The sequence below is a fragment of the Ictalurus punctatus genome, chromosome 3 (assembly GCF_001660625.3).
Source record: "Ictalurus punctatus breed USDA103 chromosome 3, Coco_2.0, whole genome shotgun sequence".
In the NCBI taxonomy this organism is placed as follows: domain Eukaryota; kingdom Metazoa; phylum Chordata; class Actinopteri; order Siluriformes; family Ictaluridae; genus Ictalurus; species Ictalurus punctatus.
The window spans coordinates 3,567,411-3,585,498 of NC_030418.2; the positions used below are offsets into that span (position 1 = coordinate 3,567,411).

At 40.5% G+C, this 18,088-nt stretch overlaps 1 protein-coding gene across 2 annotated transcripts in view; it reads right to left on the reverse strand.

Moving 5' to 3' along the window:
* Window positions 1–4,264: 4,264 nt before the first annotated feature.
* ablim1a (actin binding LIM protein 1a) overlaps window positions 4,265–18,088 on the reverse strand; it is a 38,794-nt gene continuing 24,970 nt past the window's right edge. The window contains exons 10-22 of one of the 2 annotated variants that reach the window (XM_053679440.1): window positions 17,848–18,003; window positions 16,241–16,276; window positions 16,010–16,139; window positions 14,933–14,980; window positions 14,529–14,675; window positions 12,869–12,957; window positions 11,988–12,099; window positions 10,095–10,156; window positions 9,934–9,994; window positions 9,801–9,808; window positions 8,666–8,740; window positions 6,593–6,673; window positions 4,265–5,466 (exon numbers count right to left, since the gene is read on the reverse strand). In XM_053679440.1, the coding sequence (XP_053535415.1) occupies window positions 5,353–5,466; window positions 6,593–6,673; window positions 8,666–8,740; window positions 9,801–9,808; window positions 9,934–9,994; window positions 10,095–10,156; window positions 11,988–12,099; window positions 12,869–12,957; window positions 14,529–14,675; window positions 14,933–14,980; window positions 16,010–16,139; window positions 16,241–16,276; window positions 17,848–18,003 (1,119 nt within the window). In that variant the 3' untranslated portion in view covers window positions 4,265–5,352. Of the gene's footprint in view, window positions 5,467–6,592; window positions 6,674–8,665; window positions 9,809–9,933; window positions 9,995–10,094; window positions 10,157–11,987; window positions 12,100–12,868; window positions 12,958–14,528; window positions 14,676–14,932; window positions 14,981–15,321; window positions 15,406–16,009; window positions 16,140–16,240; window positions 16,277–17,847; window positions 18,004–18,088 lie in introns of those variants that run through there. The other variant, XM_053679439.1, reaches the window with a different exon arrangement.

Sequence of the window (18,088 nt, forward strand, 5' to 3'; positions counted from 1 at the left end):
TGCGTGAGATTGTTCACAGAGTCATCTGTGTATCTTGTGTGCAACTGGAGGATTAAAAGCTGTATACACTAGGGGGCACGGTAAATGGTGTGCTTTTATCCAAAGCGCTTTACACGGTGTCTCATTCACCCATTCTCACACACCCTCACACACCAATGGTAGCAGAGCTGCCATGCAAGGTGCTAACTCTCCATCGGGAGCAACTTGGGGTTCAGTGTCTCGCCTCACTTCGGCATGTGGGGTCATGTGGGCCGGGATTCGAACCGACAAGCCACAGCCGCCCGTGGGTAGGGTCCAAACACTGGTATCGGTGGACCATTCAAACTTTTTCACCAGCCCAGATGTTTGATAACTAGTGGGCAAAGCTTACCATCAGTTCCACAGTCCTTTCTCCAGCATTTTCCATCCATAATTTCCATGTCATGCCAAATGTTCTGTTCTGCAAGCATTTTTGTCGCCGTGATGCTGCATTTATTTATGAAGGCTTTATTATCTCCCGTTCAGAGCTTTCAGCCACTGACGTCGTGTGCACTGTGTAGTATTATGATGTCACACTGTTTACGTCGGTACTGCACCACGTATTTGCGAAATATTTCGCCATTGCTCATCTTGCTCATTAGGTATTGACTCGAATTGAATCGATATCTTAACCATTTCAGGCATGGGACTACTGTTTCACAAGGCAGAATTTCACAGAATCACGTGGCTAGCAAAAGCGACAAACAGAAGCTAATAAATGTTTGCTGATAAATGATGCGACGCCGCTAAGTCAAAGTAAACACAAAAGCGCCTCTGTTTTTTCGTCCGATCGTGCAAGGATACCACGAAACGCTCGGAAAAGCGTACGTTAACCGGAACGGCCTTTTAACGTATTGGACGCTTGGATGAAACTCAGCGAGAACCGTTTTGGTAAGACTGTCTCTCGTGTCAGCCGTCTCAAAACCGTTATCGAGAGAGTGTCCGTTCTGAACGGCGAGTTTTTGGATTATATTAACATCAGCTAGCTTCCCACGCCATCCTCGAGCTGTGTGAGCTCGTACGGGACGTAAACGAGAGAAATGTGAACCGAGTCCTGTGAATGTCACGTATTTGAACCCAGACACCGATCTAATCTATATAATCGGAATCATCCAAAAGGAGTTCATCGTTCTTTCAAAACACGGTCGAGGTTCAGGAGCAGGTCAAAGGATTCGCCATTGTGAACACACCTCTTTAAGCTCCTGTTACACTGGTTCCAGTTACTTTTATTCCCCTATGAGAATTCTGATCTGCTTCTTTTAAAGAGGTCGAGGTGAGTGACCTATTGGTAGGAGCGTCTACTGCCTCCGAGCCCCTCTGGGCATTCTAAATCATGGGAGGGAGGAAAGAAAGATGTCTTAGCCGTTTCCTCCTGTGGACGTCCTTCATTTTCTGGGTAACTAGAAGAGCACTAAAAGTGAGCTTCGGTGATGACTCATGCAGGCTGATTGAGAGGAAATGCACATGGGAGTGTTTTTGGCAAGACACACACAGAGAGAATGTTGTTTTCTAGACTCTTAAAAACCTCGAGCCAGCAGGAGTTTAATTAAAGACAAGATTGTTAACAACTGCACTCGTAACCCAGCATGAGAGGAGTCACGGTATTGATTGCTGTCTGGTTGTTTAGCGCACACGCACACACACACAAATAAAATGAGGCCAGTTGTCAACAAAACTGGCGCTATTATATTCCAAGGTTTTGGCAAGAAATTTACCACTATTATCACTGTTGAATTTTCAAATCTGAAGTGTTAATTAATTTCATATAACATAGAACATAAGGGACAGCAGAACTAACTTGATGATCTACAACATTCAATGTAACTATGAACAAATAATGCGTGTCGTTCTTTAATCAGTCCGAACAGGATTTCACTGAGGATTTTTTTTGTGTGATTGTTGTCTCCAAAAATGCGTTATTTATTTATTTTTGTACATTTGCGAAACAACTTGCGTATTTATTTATTCCTTTTTTGCGAAAATCTACTTGAATCGCAATTGCACGATATTGATTTGCACTCGTCTTTCGCGGTGATTTGCTGGTAAATGAGACCTTTTGGCTGTATTCATGTTAGGCGCGCATGAATCGAAGGAGACTTTGGCTGAATCCGTGTTGAGACGATGTCACGTGACACGTCTTGGCCCAAATCTGCGTACGATTTTGAAAAATCGCAAGGTCCTCCGAAGATCGCGGATTTTGCGTTCATTTCTGCGATCGGAAAATCCTGGAGGGACTGATTAATAAGGCAGTAAGACGTCCCAATTCCCCAGGATAATCAGTGTTCGGAGACTCATTTTTGATGTTGACCCTCAACTGGGGAAAAAGTGTTTAGCATGAAGGACATTTCAACCGATAAAGCAACACTAGATGAGGATATCTATAAACCATGAATACAATGGCATCCAATGGAAAACACATACACACACATACACACACACACACACACACACACACGAACATGGCATGTTTAATAAAATAGATAATGTCTTGGGATCTGTGTATACTGTAGCCCCATCTCTGCCCATGTCTCTCTGCTTGAGGGTTTATGGCCCATGAAGCTGTAAAGCAGCAGACCTACTGAACCTGCTATGCATTGGGTCGCCATTACGGTTCTGTTTCTTTGTCTAAAATCAGGCAGCCATGACATGAAGTGGTCTGGAATCTACACTATCACTGGCAGGATAAAAATACTCGATCTCTCAATCCTCTTCCAAATTCAAAGATGATAACATTAAAATGGCATTAATTATTAATACACATGAAATTGCTTTTTAAAAAAATTTTTTTTAGAGACTTCTATCTCATACAAACATCACAATAATATACAGCTGAGCACCCTGTTCAAATGATAAGTTTACACCCAGTATACGTATAATTAATGTATCGTGTCACCTTCTTGAGCATCAGTGAATGTTTGGACCTTTTGTAATAGCCGTGTACGAGTCCCTCAGTCGTCCTCAGTGTGAAAAGACGGATCTGAACATCATATATCAGCTGTTGGAAAGGGCTCAAATATGCAGAAGATGCTGGAAAAGTAAAGAATGTGCAGGACCTGGAGGATTTTTCTGAAGAACAGTGGGCAGTTTAACATCGCAAGACAAACATTTTTTTTAAAAAATTATGAACATTTTGCATATTCTGTGACCTCAACTGTACCATTATATCAGTTTATCACCAGACTACTAGATATTTACTGTTATTACTGTTAATGAGGTGGTGATTATGTGTGTAAACTTGGCCATAGATCAATGTCTGGGAGTGAAATAACAAGTTATTACACTGTTGTTGTGAAAATAATTTGGAGTATATGATATGCAATGAATTCCTGTAGAGTCTTGTTACAGACCACATGATTTTCTCTCTCTCTCTCTCTCTCTCTCTCTCTCTCTCGCAGTGCTAAGTGTGAGAACTCACTGTGGTTCAGCTAAAGCTTAGTGTAAACCTGGGATGCCCTCTGGTGTTCTGATAATGTGTTTCTGTGTGTAATACAGTACATTTCAATTTATCAGCTAGATATATTTTATTTAGTGTAGTCATAGTCAGAACAGTGAAAAATAGCATTAGATTATCTGAATTTAACATGTGAATGTGAATGATATGTACTAAATATATATTTAATTTGACTTAAAGACATACCACCACGATGGATTGTTGATTATTTTCCTGTAACCGCATGCCCCTTTGTGTTTTATTGCAGAATTAAGACTCATGTTTGAATATAGTGTAGACGTATTTACGGTATCTAATAGATAGCAGGCTTGAGGTTTTTCAACAATTTGCAATGTTACAATGAGTGAAATGGATTTAATTGGGATTATGTGTCATGAATCAACACAAAATCTAATGTTGAGTTGCTTGGGAAAGTATTTTCAATACATCCATGACACTCCTAGATCATTTCCGGAGCAATGATTTGCTATTATAATTTGCCAATAATTCGTTGAATGGGGTTCACCTTTGTGCGATTGTCACATGATCACATGATGAGGGGAAGTGGTGGGAACGGCCATGGGAAAATGTATTTTACGGGAAATCACTTACGTCACAAAGAATAAAACACAGCATGAGATCTAGTGCATAAATATCTACATTTGTTTGCCACCAAACGATTAACAATAAAGTGCCGAATGACAATTCGATCGGAAACGAAAGTGTGATCTCTGAGTATTTATCTCTGAGTGTTACTGTAACGTCGTTATGATCATGCCGTGTTGCAAAGTCAGAAACGGAGACAGAAACAGGCCATCTGATTTGCTGCATTTTATTAACGAGAAGCTTTTTACATCAATAAAACATTTCATTCACGAAGAGTTTATGTTTGCCGCTTGTCGAATGCTTGTGCAAGCAGTTGGGTTAACGGGGAAATTAGTTTCAACCAACTAACAGAGCCGAAAGAACTTGTTACTGTGTGTGTATGGTTGTGAGTCTGAAGAAAGAGAGAGAGAGAGAGAGAGAGAGTGAGAGAGAGAGAGAGAGAGAGAGAGAGGAAGAAGCCATGCTATTCCTTGACCTACCACCCCGACAAAGCTACAACAACAACGGCTCTGATGTCGGTGTCTGATACTGTAATTTACACAAGCAATAAGTGTTTGGTCCTGTTAAGCCTTCAGTGGAAAGGATCCTGAGAAATACCCAGTGCTATATTTGCTCCCTTAGGCATGGCCATACCTTTGGTGTTGCTGTCTAACGCACAGTTTATCAATCGTTTTACTTGTAATATCATTCATACATACACTAAATGGCAGTGCGGGTTTCCGTTCGAATAAGATTAACCAGATACAGCTTGTTTTTATGATGCGAAGTATACAGTGGGAGTTTGAGTAAAGTTCAGCGTTGCTTGGATAATTAAAGGACGAGGAACAAAAAACATGGACAAACGAGAAATGCTCGAGTGGCAAACTTTCGAATGCTTATAACATCTGACATAGAGACATACCGCCATACAAGCAGACATGAAAGCTCGTTACATCTACATTCAATTAACAATGAACGCATAATGAACTTAACAAAATGTCTCATTACGTGAGTGGAAATTACCCAGGAAGACGTGGGCAGAAAAAGAAAAATGTCTATGAGGGAGGAAAACTAGCCCAAGAGACATAAAGACGTATAGTTCTGAACATCTGATGCTTGTGTGCTAATGCAAAGATTTGTCACTGTTTATTTTAAATGATGGTACCATAGTATTATGTTGTGCTAACCAATAAACACAAACCAAAGAGATCACTTCAGATTCCTTCCCATTTGCACGTACATGGGCCACGGGAGAAAGAAAGAGAGATTACAAGCAAATATAAGGCTACATTACAGAAGTGTATGGTGTGTTTTTATGGTTAAAAGAGTCTGGCTTTCTTCTTCATGTCGTTGCGCTTCCATAGAGGTAACTTGTCGAACTCCTGAAGCTCCATCCCAAAGATGTCAAAGAACACTTCTGGAGCCAGGTGCCGCTGAAAGGAGCATGAAGGCAGAACAGAAATCCTCTCAGAAATTCAGTCAGGTCGGGTAACGTTTGCTAGCTAGCTTTAGCAGTGAAGATTAGGAACATTTAGGAATGTAGCATAATACGCCTGTCAGGTTAGTTAACTCTAGCTGGCTAGCTAGTGTAAACAGGGAAGATTTATATATGCTTATTTTAATCCAGATTAGCATAACTCCAGTGTTTCTTTAGGCTCAAGGCCTTGCCTTTCAGTCCTACTTGGGAACTGAACCCTGGGTTTCAGCACCATAGACATGTTGGGCCCTTGAGCAAGGCCCTTAACCGTATCATGGCTGACCATGCGCTCTGACCCCAGCTTCCTGACAGGCTGGGGTATGCGAAGAAAACAATTTCACTGTGCTCTACTGTATATGTGACCAATAAAGACTCGTTATAGACATACACTAAGGCCAAATTCAAACCAGCAACTGCAGGGATGTGAGGCAAGAGCTTTCTCACGAAACCACAAAGCCTCGCATGGGCCCGCCTGTTTTTAAAGAGTTTATCCTGAATACCGACAGGCTGACACCCTACAAACTCTTTTTCTCTTAGGAGGAATAGGAACATGCCTAGATTCCAACCAGCACGCTCTGGGAGAGGAGGCCAGAGCATTCCCACACAGCCCCAAAGCCCCATATGGTTAGGGCTGTTTTTAAAGAGTTAATCCTGAATACTGACAGACTAACCCCACACAACCTCCTTTCATCCCATTCTTGTTAAGGATTTGACCTTAGGCACGACTCATAACACTTGCTCTGTGTCTATACAGGTGGCTCAGGGTGATGATTATGGTTCTAGGATGGGCTCAGGGCCTTCAACAGCTATAAGTCAAGATTCTTTCTTTATAGGATAAATATAAAGAAAAATAGTAATAATAATAATAATAATAATAGTAATAATTATGAGTGGATTGATTAGTTTGAGCTTCACTACTGTCAGAGCTGCTGTTATACAAGGAATAAAACACAATGGGTTATGCTGTAATATGATAATAATCAATGCAACGGTGAAGCAGGATTGCTGTTATGAAAGCCCTAAATGTCTTTACCGCTACATGAAACTTCCGTAAACACATTGGAGGACTGGAGGACCATTACCTCCAGTCGGGTTCTGTCCACGTCTCTGGGCAGCTTGGCTCGGCCACGGCTGGTGACCAGGAGCATTTCGTATGGATATACCTTCAAAAGAGATACCCATCAGTCAAGAGTCAGAAGTGCAAGCATTTCTTGAGGTAATACTCAAGTATTCTAGACTAATAAGCTAATAAGAAAATGCAGAACAACATGGTTATGTTAGATGTACATGTTGGTATACAGTCTGAGCTTCATTTCATTATGATTATCCCGGTGGAGTTAATTTCCAGTCAGGAGTGATATCATGTGAACGCAATATTTTCAAAATTTTATGAATCGCAATTCTTGAGGTCTCCGACGCTATCCACCTCATCCTGGCCCCTGCTACTTAACTCTCTAGAGATCTGTATTTCCACCTGGACTCGCAGGCCCACCCCATCAACTTCTTGGAGCTGTCCCCCTGGCCCTCCCCTCTCAACCAAAGTTGTTTTCCTTCCTGGCCCTGTCCTCTCAGCCCTCTGAGTGTGTTTATCTGGCCCCACTCCCTCAACTACATGGAGCTGCCCTCTTAGCCTTCTATATTTTTCCACCTACCTTGCCCTCTCAGTCTTCTGAACCTGTCCTCCTAGCCCCACCCTTTCAACTACCAGGGGCTGTCCTCATATCCCTGCCTTTTCAGACCTCTGGAAACCTATCCCTACCCCCTTCAAGTTCCAGGATCTGTCAACCTGGTCCCACCCCTTCAACTTCCTATCTCTCTCAGCCCTCTAGACCATTTCCCCTGGCCCTACCCTTTCAGCTATCTGAAACTCTCCCCTTGGCCCAACTCCCTTAACTCTCTGAAGCTGTCGAGCCCTGGTCCTCAGCTCTCTGGAGATGTCTGCTTGGCCCTATCCTTTTGGTAGCTTTGGAAGCAAAACCATTGATTTCTAAATGGTACCACTGATCTGTAAGTACTGGGGCAGAGATATGTCAGTTAAGAATCCATGAACATGATGGGAAGATTGTGAGTTCAAATCCCAGGACTTCCAGCAAGTTGAGCAAGGTCCTTAAACCTTAGTTGCTCTGGCTGGGTCCCCACTTGAATTTAAGCCCCTTAAGATAAAAGCATCCATGATCTGGCTATAGTACAAGGATACAATCATATTTGTAGATTAAAAAAACTGCTTTCAAAAAACAATAAAAAAAACATGTATTTTTATACATACAAATACTTTTGAAAGAAAAACGACTTGTTCAAGTCATATCTAGATTTCACGATTTCAAGATTTCACTTCAGACTAATTGTCTAATTGCTGTTATTTATTCACAGCAATAAGTACATTTTAACATTGAGAAATTGTGAGTTTGTTATTAATTGTAAGACCTTGTACAAGATAAAATATTCAAATATGGAGAATGTAATCATTCGTAAAGTTACATTTAATCCCACTAACCATTACTTATTCAATTAGCTAGCAGACTATTGGCTAGCTACCAAGTAGGGTACCGTAATGCATCTTATAGCATTCTCCTCTACACAGCAAAATCCCCGGTGTTGATTTAACACAGTGTTTATATAGTTCAATTGGACTAATTGGGGTGTTTATTCAACACTAGGGATTTTACTGTGTAGTAATAGAATATCTACGTCCACTGTTAAAGACATTAAAGACGTTATTTTAAGCTTGTATGATGATTTAAACAGCAGCATTTGGGCTAAATCCATGACAGAAGGAAACTGGATGAGTAATGTGGCATTGTGGGTTATATGTGGGAACTTGTTTTATTATACTAGCTAGCCGTTTGCTAGACTACTAGATCAACTGAAAAAAAACAACATTTGAACACCCGACATACATCCACGTATCGATTTTAGGTAAGTGAAAAATGTTTGAGGTAAATGGAAAAGTTGAGACGATGGTTTTATTAATACTGATCATAAGGATGGCATGATTAATGGTAATATAGTCAGGTGTAGATGCAGGTTAGCTTATGGTAATAAGATTTGGGATAAGTTTGAACATTTCCCCTGATGATGATGATAAGGATGATGCAGTACTATCAAATAGTGCATGGAAGAAAGAGTAGTAACCAATGCACAGGTTTGATACTTGCTTTTGGTTCCAGCATATTAGGCATCGAAACCCCCCTGTCCATTCTGCTGACAGGCCGATGGCCATCCTGCAAGGGCTATGAACACACAAATGGACTGACTGTCAAAAACACCACAAAACTTGATTTTAACGTTCATGCAAGTCAGTAAATCCAAAAATGAACTGTGAAAAATTGTTCTTGTCAGTGTTTATTTGAGAAACAGATCTGGCAAGAATTTTTTTTTTTTTTCAGGTGGGTGGACAGATCAAATGAAATGAATCAAAATTATAAAAATGATTAACAGCAAAAGCTAAATAAAAAATAGATGCCAACCACTCTTCGACATTTGAGTACTTGGGCCATCCTCACTATAATGAGATCAGACACTGTCCATCACCAATCAACAAATTCTCTACTCACACAACCATATTAACTTGCATCTGTTGGTGTCTATAGCTGATTAATAGAAATGCTAAAATAATAATGGCTGATTAATAAAATCGCTAAAATAATAATGGCTGATTAATACAAATGCTAAAAATAAAAGTGTAAAGCTGAACACAGATTATATGTACATTAATCACAGTCATATCAATCACACTAAAATAGGCATATAAGTAAAGGCCAAATGTCATAAACGTGTAGAAAAGTTTCTGGTCTGAATGAGTCTGGTCATGTTACAGATAAAGACACAGTATAATGAGCTACAATGTTCAAGTCAAATCAGTCAAACGATGACAAAAATAAACATAAGAATAATTTTAAAAACAGTTGCAGAAAATTCACTCGAATCCATCTAACACCCTCAGTAACTTCCACCAAAGTATTTTACCGTATAGAATCCATCTATACATGATAGCTGTCGTATCTTCGTTACTTATTTGTGCTAGCTAGTTAGTAACGACTGTTCTAGGTTTAAAGGAAATAGGTTGCATCAATCGCAAACAAAACCAAACTGTTACATAATTAATCCTTTCATCATGTCGTGAGAGGAGGTCCATCAGGACATGTTATAATTCGTGTGGAATTGCGTTGTGTAGGTTTTGTAGCAACTGATGCATTCAGGACTACTGAGCCAAATAATTTCAGCTAGATTCAACTGAAATGAAATATAAAAAATAGCCGGATGTAAGGCATCTGATGCTGTCACACTTACCTGAAACTCTGCAAAGAAGGAAAGCAAAGAAGAAGAAAAAAAACACGTCAATTCAGTATTCAGCAAATTTGAATTTACTATCTAACGAACAGGATTGATCTATTTACAGGCAGTGAGTAGTTTGTTAACTAACCTCGTCCTCCGCCAGAGACGTCTCCGTAACTGTCGTACTGCGTAAAGTCAGTTGACTGAGGCTGCAGAAATGATGGAATGCAAGACCTTTAGTCTTCTCAATGAGGGAGTTAAAACAGAAACAGACTGACTGCGGTCTAAAAAAAGAAATATGTTGCTTACCCGATGCAACCCGCTTCGTCCATAGCCAGGGAGTGAGCCTGTTTTGGCAGGAGAATTTGCATCTGCAATTTCAAGAATACAACAAGTAAATATTAGGAAAACAAGACATCATTAAAAAAAAGGAGGGCTAAAATATAATATCTATCAATAGCATGACAGTTACTGTACACTATAAGGGTTGTGCAACGCATTATACAACATTATATGAATTGATGTTCACTGTACAGTTCGGCTCAACCACACTCAAGCCGACCAGGACGGCCAGGAACCTTTGGGGTGATCTCAACAACTGTACGGTCCTGTAGGTTCATCCTGTACAACATCAAGAAAATCAGACCCTACCTCACCGCACAGGCTACACAACTACTAGTCCAGGCTCTTATATCAAAACCGGACTACTGCAACTCACTACTCTCGGGCCTCCCGACCAGCTCCATCAAACCCCTTCAGGTGATTCAGAACGCAGCAGCACGCCTCATCTTCAACTAGCCCAAGAGAACCCATGTCACACCCGTCTTCATCTCCTTCCACTGGCTTCCTGTAGCCGCCCGCATCAAATTCAAGGCCTTGATGCTCACCTACAAGACCTTGTCTGGATCAGCACCCTCCTACCTCAACTCTCTCCTGAAGGCTTACGTTCCCTCACGCAATCTGCGATCGATTAACGACCGACGTTTAGTAGTGCCTACTCAGCGTGGCTCAAGTTCCCTTTCAAGAACCTTCAAACTAACTGTTCCTCAGTGGTGGAATGAACTTCCAACCACAATCCAGACCTCAGAATCTCTCACCATGTTCAAAAAACAGCTAAAACCCACCTCTTCCATGAACACCTATCCAACCCATAAAAAAAATAAAATAAAATAAAAACTCTGGCACTTACATCTCTACTGTGCGCACTTTGCTTCTTCTGGAACTCAATTAGCAGATCCTGTATGGCAGCACTACTCGTATTGTTCTCTGCTTGATATATCGCTTTGCTTGTATTTTCTCATTTGTAAGTCGCTTTGGGTAAAAGCGTCCGCGAAATGAACAAATGTAATGTAAATGTAAACGTATGTAAATGTACTAATTCAACAGCAACTGAACAGTGATGCTGTCAGTTCAACACTGTGGGACTTGTGAATTGAATTCACTTCTGAGTATCCTTGTTTTGCTAATAAACATGCTCGAATCTACTATATTCATTCAGTGCTTTACTTTGTTAATATTCAAAGTATTTTTAAATAAGTAATGCGGTTATATACACCTTACTGAATATGTTTACATTTCGAGCACGGTCTGATCTGATGGTACAGCGTCAAATTCTTCGCTCGAGTTTAAGTAGCAAAGTATTAACTTTTAAATTTACTTCAAGTGTGACAGTAAACGTAGAAGAAAGTTTCACAAAAAGAAAATGATTTTTAATTATCGATGACATATTGGTGCCTGCGTCTTTGACCAACGAGCATGCATTAACTAAGGCTAACTACTGTAAAAAAATGTGAGCTAGCGTGACAATAAATCTGACCCTACAAACTAGCTGATTGCTAATAACTAGCTTGCGTTTGAGAGATTAGGAAGTAAAGCGGCTGCTACGTAGACTCTGTATTCGTCAAGGCCGTTTGTATTGAGACAGCTAGCTAATAACTTTAATCTGATGTTTTTGTCATGCAAGTTAAGAACAGCTTTAGTTTTGTTAAACTAACTAGCTGAACAGAATGCTAGCTGTGAAGTAATCAGCAGACAGATTACTGTGATGGTTATTAGTTCGAATAATCTTTGTTACAAGTTTAGATTTGTCAAAAATGTAGGTTTCCTTGAAGCTGTCTGATGCTAAAAAGTCATGTTATGGTTTTACAAATGTAGGATTCTAGTGAAAATGCTGTGGGTAGAATGTGGAGACTGAGTGCACACCTGCGTTGCCATTGGTGTGCCTTTGTGCAGACAGACTTCGTGCGTGGCGTTCTTGAAACAGCTGCTTTTCCTTCTCCTCCTTCAGGATGAGCTTCCCAAGACCGGATTGCATCTGTTCTCACACACCATACAGTCCAGTTTCATGTACAGAGTTGAATTACAACCTATAGTTTATAGTGAATGAACCAGCTGAACACAGATGAAGTAAAATTTGATTTGAAAGGACAATTAACATTGGTAGAGTTGATTCAGTAACTCATTTCGTTTAAAGACGTGTGAAGATTTGATCAAATATTCATCATCTACCACCTCGTTCTGCGTATATTGTTCATACGCATTGGTGGCTCACGATAGGGACAGGATAGGCAGAGCCCTATCAGCCATTTAACTAATGTTAATCTTCATAAAGACCTCATTCAGAACTCCATACATTTTAAACTCCATTTAAATACTAACTGGCGTTTTTGCATGACCAAGGATTTTAAAGAGTGCTTCTGTTAGACAGGTGTAAGCCGACGTTCTGTTGATTTGCTCGCCTTTCTAGATGTTGTGCAAATGCGGGGCAGCGCAAGTACTGCCCCACTTAGCTTCCACAGAGTTATTACTGCACCTAGTGGTCAATTTGGAACTGCAACAAGTGCCCATGCTTTTCAGTAGAGGTAGAGCAGTGGACAAGACAGTTAACGACAGGGTTGCCAGATTGGGCTAGTTTAAATATAAACGGCGGTGTAGAGGATTTATTTATTTATTTTTTTTACAAAAAAAGCAGACATACACTTTCTATTAGAATATAGTATATCGCACAGATTGGGATTGGAAAGAGAGATTATGGAGTAATGTCAACTGGTATTTTTGTTATTTCTGTCCATGTTTGAGGTTACCCTGGTGAGATGTTCTTCCTGGAGTTGTCTGCGTTTCTGGAGTTCCTCCTCATCCTCTTCTCGGGATCTCCTTCTCCCCCCTTCAGAGCCTGAAATAGTAACAGGAAATGTCACAAACCCTGGGTTCGATATGATTTTTAACACACCCTTGTCGTTTGTCCGTTTGAAGCAGATCATTTTAAGCGTCTGTGATTGGATTTGAAGTACTTGATTCATAAAGAAACCGGCATCAGATAACAATTTCCATTTAGTTCTATAGTCTAGGGAGAGGACTAGTCCACAAGGGCATGGACGAGTAATGACACCATAAGTGTGTTGGGGGCAGGGGGTGGAAGAGATGAAATAAAGACAAGCAGACTGATGATAACTTGGTGTTGCAGAAACTTCATGGAAACGTTATTTCTTGTGAAATAGTACAAAAAAAAAAAAAACCCCGCAAAGCAGCTGCAACAACAAGAATACACTCTTAGGAAAAAAAAAAGGAGTTCCTCAAAGGTTCCTTGCACGATTAATGTCTTTAACTGAAGAACCCTTAAATGTGTCAAATGCATTATTTTATTTTTTTTTCTAAGAGTGTTGGAGTTTTCCCGTCTCTGTCCTTGCACAATTTTTCCGGCAACTTTTAGTGTCACAGCCTTTAAAGTTTCACAAGTGCAGAGATTAAAGAAACCAGGTGTATGTTTACACATGCAGTGATCAGTTTTCACCTTCAAATGAACTTGTTTAATACCTTTTGACTTCGCAACTGTCAGGTAAATACTAGTTAAACAAATCTGAATATATTTACCAGACAGACTTTAATAATGAGATGCCATTACAGTGCCTCACATAAGTCTTCACCCCCCCGTTAACCATTCCACATTTTTCACTGTTACAGCCTGGGACTGAAATGAACTTAATTGGTAATATATGTCATGGAGCTACGTAAAATTGCCTATAATATTGAACTGGGGGATGAAAATCAACGTAAAATAAAGGTAAATTCTGTTGACTAATTACAACAGCAAACAAGAGGCCAAGGAAAACTCTCAACATGATGCTGCCATCACCATGCTTCACAGGATGGCCTTCTCAAGGTAGTGAGCAATGTTTTACTTGTAAATCATTTTGCCGACTATGTTGATTTTCTCACCAACTTCAACAAGTTTATTGTGAACATTCTTGACATAGTATACCAATTATTAAGTCCCTTTCAGTTCCTGTTGGAAACACTACCAATGGCGGTGAACGCATATGCAAGACACGGTACGTAGCATATAGTTTAATACATTTAATCCATGGATTCAAAGTCAAAATGAATGCACAATGGCATATGATTTCTTGATGATTTAGGTGAAAATGATGCGACAATGACAGCACAGCTGAAAAGGCTAATAAGAACCCGAAAACTCAAGTAAGATCGAAAAGAGATTTGTTGAAACTTTTCCAAACGTCAGTACATATGATTATACGAGCAACTGCTTTTCCAGTGCATTCAACAAAAAACAGGAGGAAAGTAAAGGGAAAGCCGTCACTTTTCGTCATCCACTCCATATGTGCAGAGTTGAAAGCCTCAGCGGATTAATCCATTTAATCCATTAAAACGGGGGAAGGGAAACAGCAGCAGCAAGCCAGGAGCGGTGGCCATAGCAAATAGGCGTATAGCGCTGACATACAGTACCTAGGGTACCACTGGTTGACAGACACAGCCAGCACTCTGTCTCTATCTTAGGTACGTCTTCAGGACCAGGAGCAAGTGCCGAGGGAAATTTGGCCGATTTGACGATGTCGTCTGCAGAACTGCTTTCGGCTGTAAAGGCAGCCGGATCTAGATCGTAAAGCAGGGGGAACTAGGATATAAGAATGAGGCTAGCCCAAAGGTTATTGAATAAATAATAGTGTCAAAGATGTATACAGCAGTGGGACGGGTTTGTTAATGATCCTATTACCCACTATGCACCTTGATTTGGTTTGATCCATCAGGATTTTAACTGGAACGCTACAATCCTGTTGCTAGCTCATGAACATAAGCACCTTTCATTTGAACCTTGCATTAGCGTAGAAGAGAAACTGTTCTGTCCCTACCATAATGTTTGTAGATGGGTGGCTTCCGGTACATGTTGACGCTCTGATCTGTAAGAGAAAGACAACAATGCTTTTTTTTTTTTTTGAACTCTTTCAAAGAAAAAACTCCACCACTATGAGATCTACTAACTAGAGATCTGCCATGCATCGTCACAAGACGCGGTAGAGAATGTAGAGCGGTTTTTATGAAACGGTGAAATGGTGATTTTTAAAAAAAATTCACAGAACTTTTAAGACTTTCACTTGTCCCTCCAAGACTCCCTAGTTAACGACACACACGACTCGATCACGTGAACACACGATACGGCTCGAGGACGACACACAGAGAGTGAAGCATAACGATTGTGACTACACACACAGGACAGGAAGAGCTGTGTAATATCCTGTACCTGGCAGATGGAAATGTTTCGGGGTCAGGGGGAGGGGGGGCGTGCTGGCCCCAGGGGAGCTTCGCCCACTGGATGGCTCGGGGCCTTGAATCAAAAAGGTCATAGGTCAATGAGGGTGGAGAGACGTTTTTAGTCTTAATGACCGAAATAAGCGAATGACTGCTTGAAGTCAATATCAGTGGCAGAAGACAATTATTAAACTTGTATGTTAGAGGAGGATGTGTGTGCTACTGCTGAATGAAATACCAGGAAGCAAACTGAAATATTCAAACATCAGTTATATGCTATTGTCAGTCAGATATTCAATGACATATTTGTCAAAGATAATGTGTTCTTCATATTATTTTTTTTTATATTACTTATATTATATTATTTAAATACGTTCATTTATGTACATTTATAAAATAAGTTTAAACCAAGCGAGCTGAATGAACAAATAGGAGCATGTACAGGGTAGGGGCTGCCAAAATATACCGCTGTAATCACATACTGTGATGAGAATTAAAAGAATTTTTTTTTAAAAAAAACATCATACAAGACTATAGTAAGCATAGACTGTATAGTAAATTTTCTAATGCCAACATTTGCATATTTTCTTGCCATTTTTTTTTTTTTTTTTTTTCATTATGGGTAAGATTCTCATACCCATAATGCAACTGTCCAGTTGAAGGCAGAAGCTGGGTCTCACCTGGCCGGTGAAAGTGCTGTGGTGAGCGAGACATGGTTGGCGTGTAACAGTGGCGGTTATAAATGGGCGAGCCGATAGAGCCCTGACTTGTAGACCGCTGCAGGATGTGACCCTTCATGTCATAAAAACTCTAAATACACAAGCACACACACACAATTCATGTACAATCACACATTAATCATCATAAGCTGTAAACTGTTTAGGGTGTGATACTAAGCCGTAGGTACGTACATCTGCAGATGGGACTGGTGACATGGTTCTTGGTGTCTGAAAGAATTCAGATTTAACAACAACAACAAAAAACATTTTTCAGACACATCTTCAGAAAGGCTCATTGAATAAAATGAATTGCGGTGTTTTTTTTTTTATAAACACACTATCGCAGTGGGCAGTGTTGAGAACTCAATGACTTTGGTGATTCTTTAGACCCCAGTAATGATTTCATTTAAAACAAATAAATAAATAAAAATGGAGCTCCTGGTTATACGGGTTGGTTATGGATATGTAAATTAGTTGGTTCCAAAAAAAAAAAAAAAAGAAAAGAGTTGAAATGAGTTAGCAACACTGGACTGGGGATGGAGATGAAAGCATGAGAAGTGAAAGGGATTCATTTACAACCCTGACGAATCAGAACGCACTGAAGGTACGATCACACATACATCGACTCGCACGACCCGAGACCGCTCATTTTTGACGACTTCCGGCGACATGACCGACTAGATGTGGGCGTGTCCAGCGACGCGACAAGTTGAGAAACGTTGAACTTTATGCAAATTTGTCACGACTTGGTGCAGCGACTTCCGATGGCGAGTGAAGATAGTAGAGCGCACGTGATACGTGATACGTGATCCGCCATGCTGCCTGAGCGCCCATATTATTTCGTGGGCCGAGACAGTCTGGCGTTTGCGCTTCCACGACAGATAGATGGCCTCAGTGGAGAGAGAAAGAGCACACGCTGCTTCCCCTTCGTCTCGTAGAGCATGACGCACATATACGCTGGTGAATTTTATATACAAACGAATTTTATATACAAAAGTGGAATGCTAGTTGCGCCACTGAGAAAAGTTACTATGGCGACCAGTAGTAGGAACGCCTACTGGCAACCTCATAGTACAGTGACTGGCGACTTGCAGCAATAAAATCGCTGTATGTGTGAACGTACCTTGAGAACACTATACTGTATAAAAATGTAGCTCTGATGTTAAAAAAAACAAAAAAACCCCAAACACTCTTGCGACATGGATGTGACTACTGACACACACAAACACACACACATGCGTAATGACTTATAATGGCGCTACAATGAAAGCAACTGTGACTTATAGACGATGTAAGCAGGGTAAAGGTCACACGTCTAGGTCGTCTAGCTGGAGCATGACTTACTCGGTCATCAGGCATGGGGGAGCGCTCGCGCCTCAAGGTCTGAAGCTGTTAACAAAGTGTAGGGCCCAAAAGTCTGAGTCCACTACCAAGAACTGCTTTTATTTCATGAGTTATGAAACATTAACGAGTTATATTTCGATATTTAAAAAAAAAACAACAAAGAAAAACCAAGTGTAGTGCCAACAACTGATTTGTCTCAGTAAATAATATAATAACCATATTGGATAATAGATATCAACATAATTGATTATAATTAATGAAATAAGAGCAGTTCTTGTTATTGGACTCAGACTTTTGCACCCTACAGTTAAATTAAGGGGATATAGTTTGTATATATAGTGCAATTGTGTAGTGATGTTCATACACACACACACACACACACACACACACACACACACACACACACACACACACACACATATATACAATTAAACACTGTGCTCTTGGAGTGTTACCTCTCCCACACTCTCTCGCTCCTCCATCTCTTCCAGGGAAGTGGTGTAAAGTGGCTCGTAGTTGATCAGATCAGGACGTTCGATGTCATAAATGGCTTTGACTTTGGGAATGGCGGCGAGATCCCTATAATCAAGGATCTCATTGTCTACTTTTGCCTGGAGGAGAAACACACCGCAAACACGTACAAGAACAGACAGGGCGTGCGTATTACAACACGACTCCGATGCTAGCACAAACATT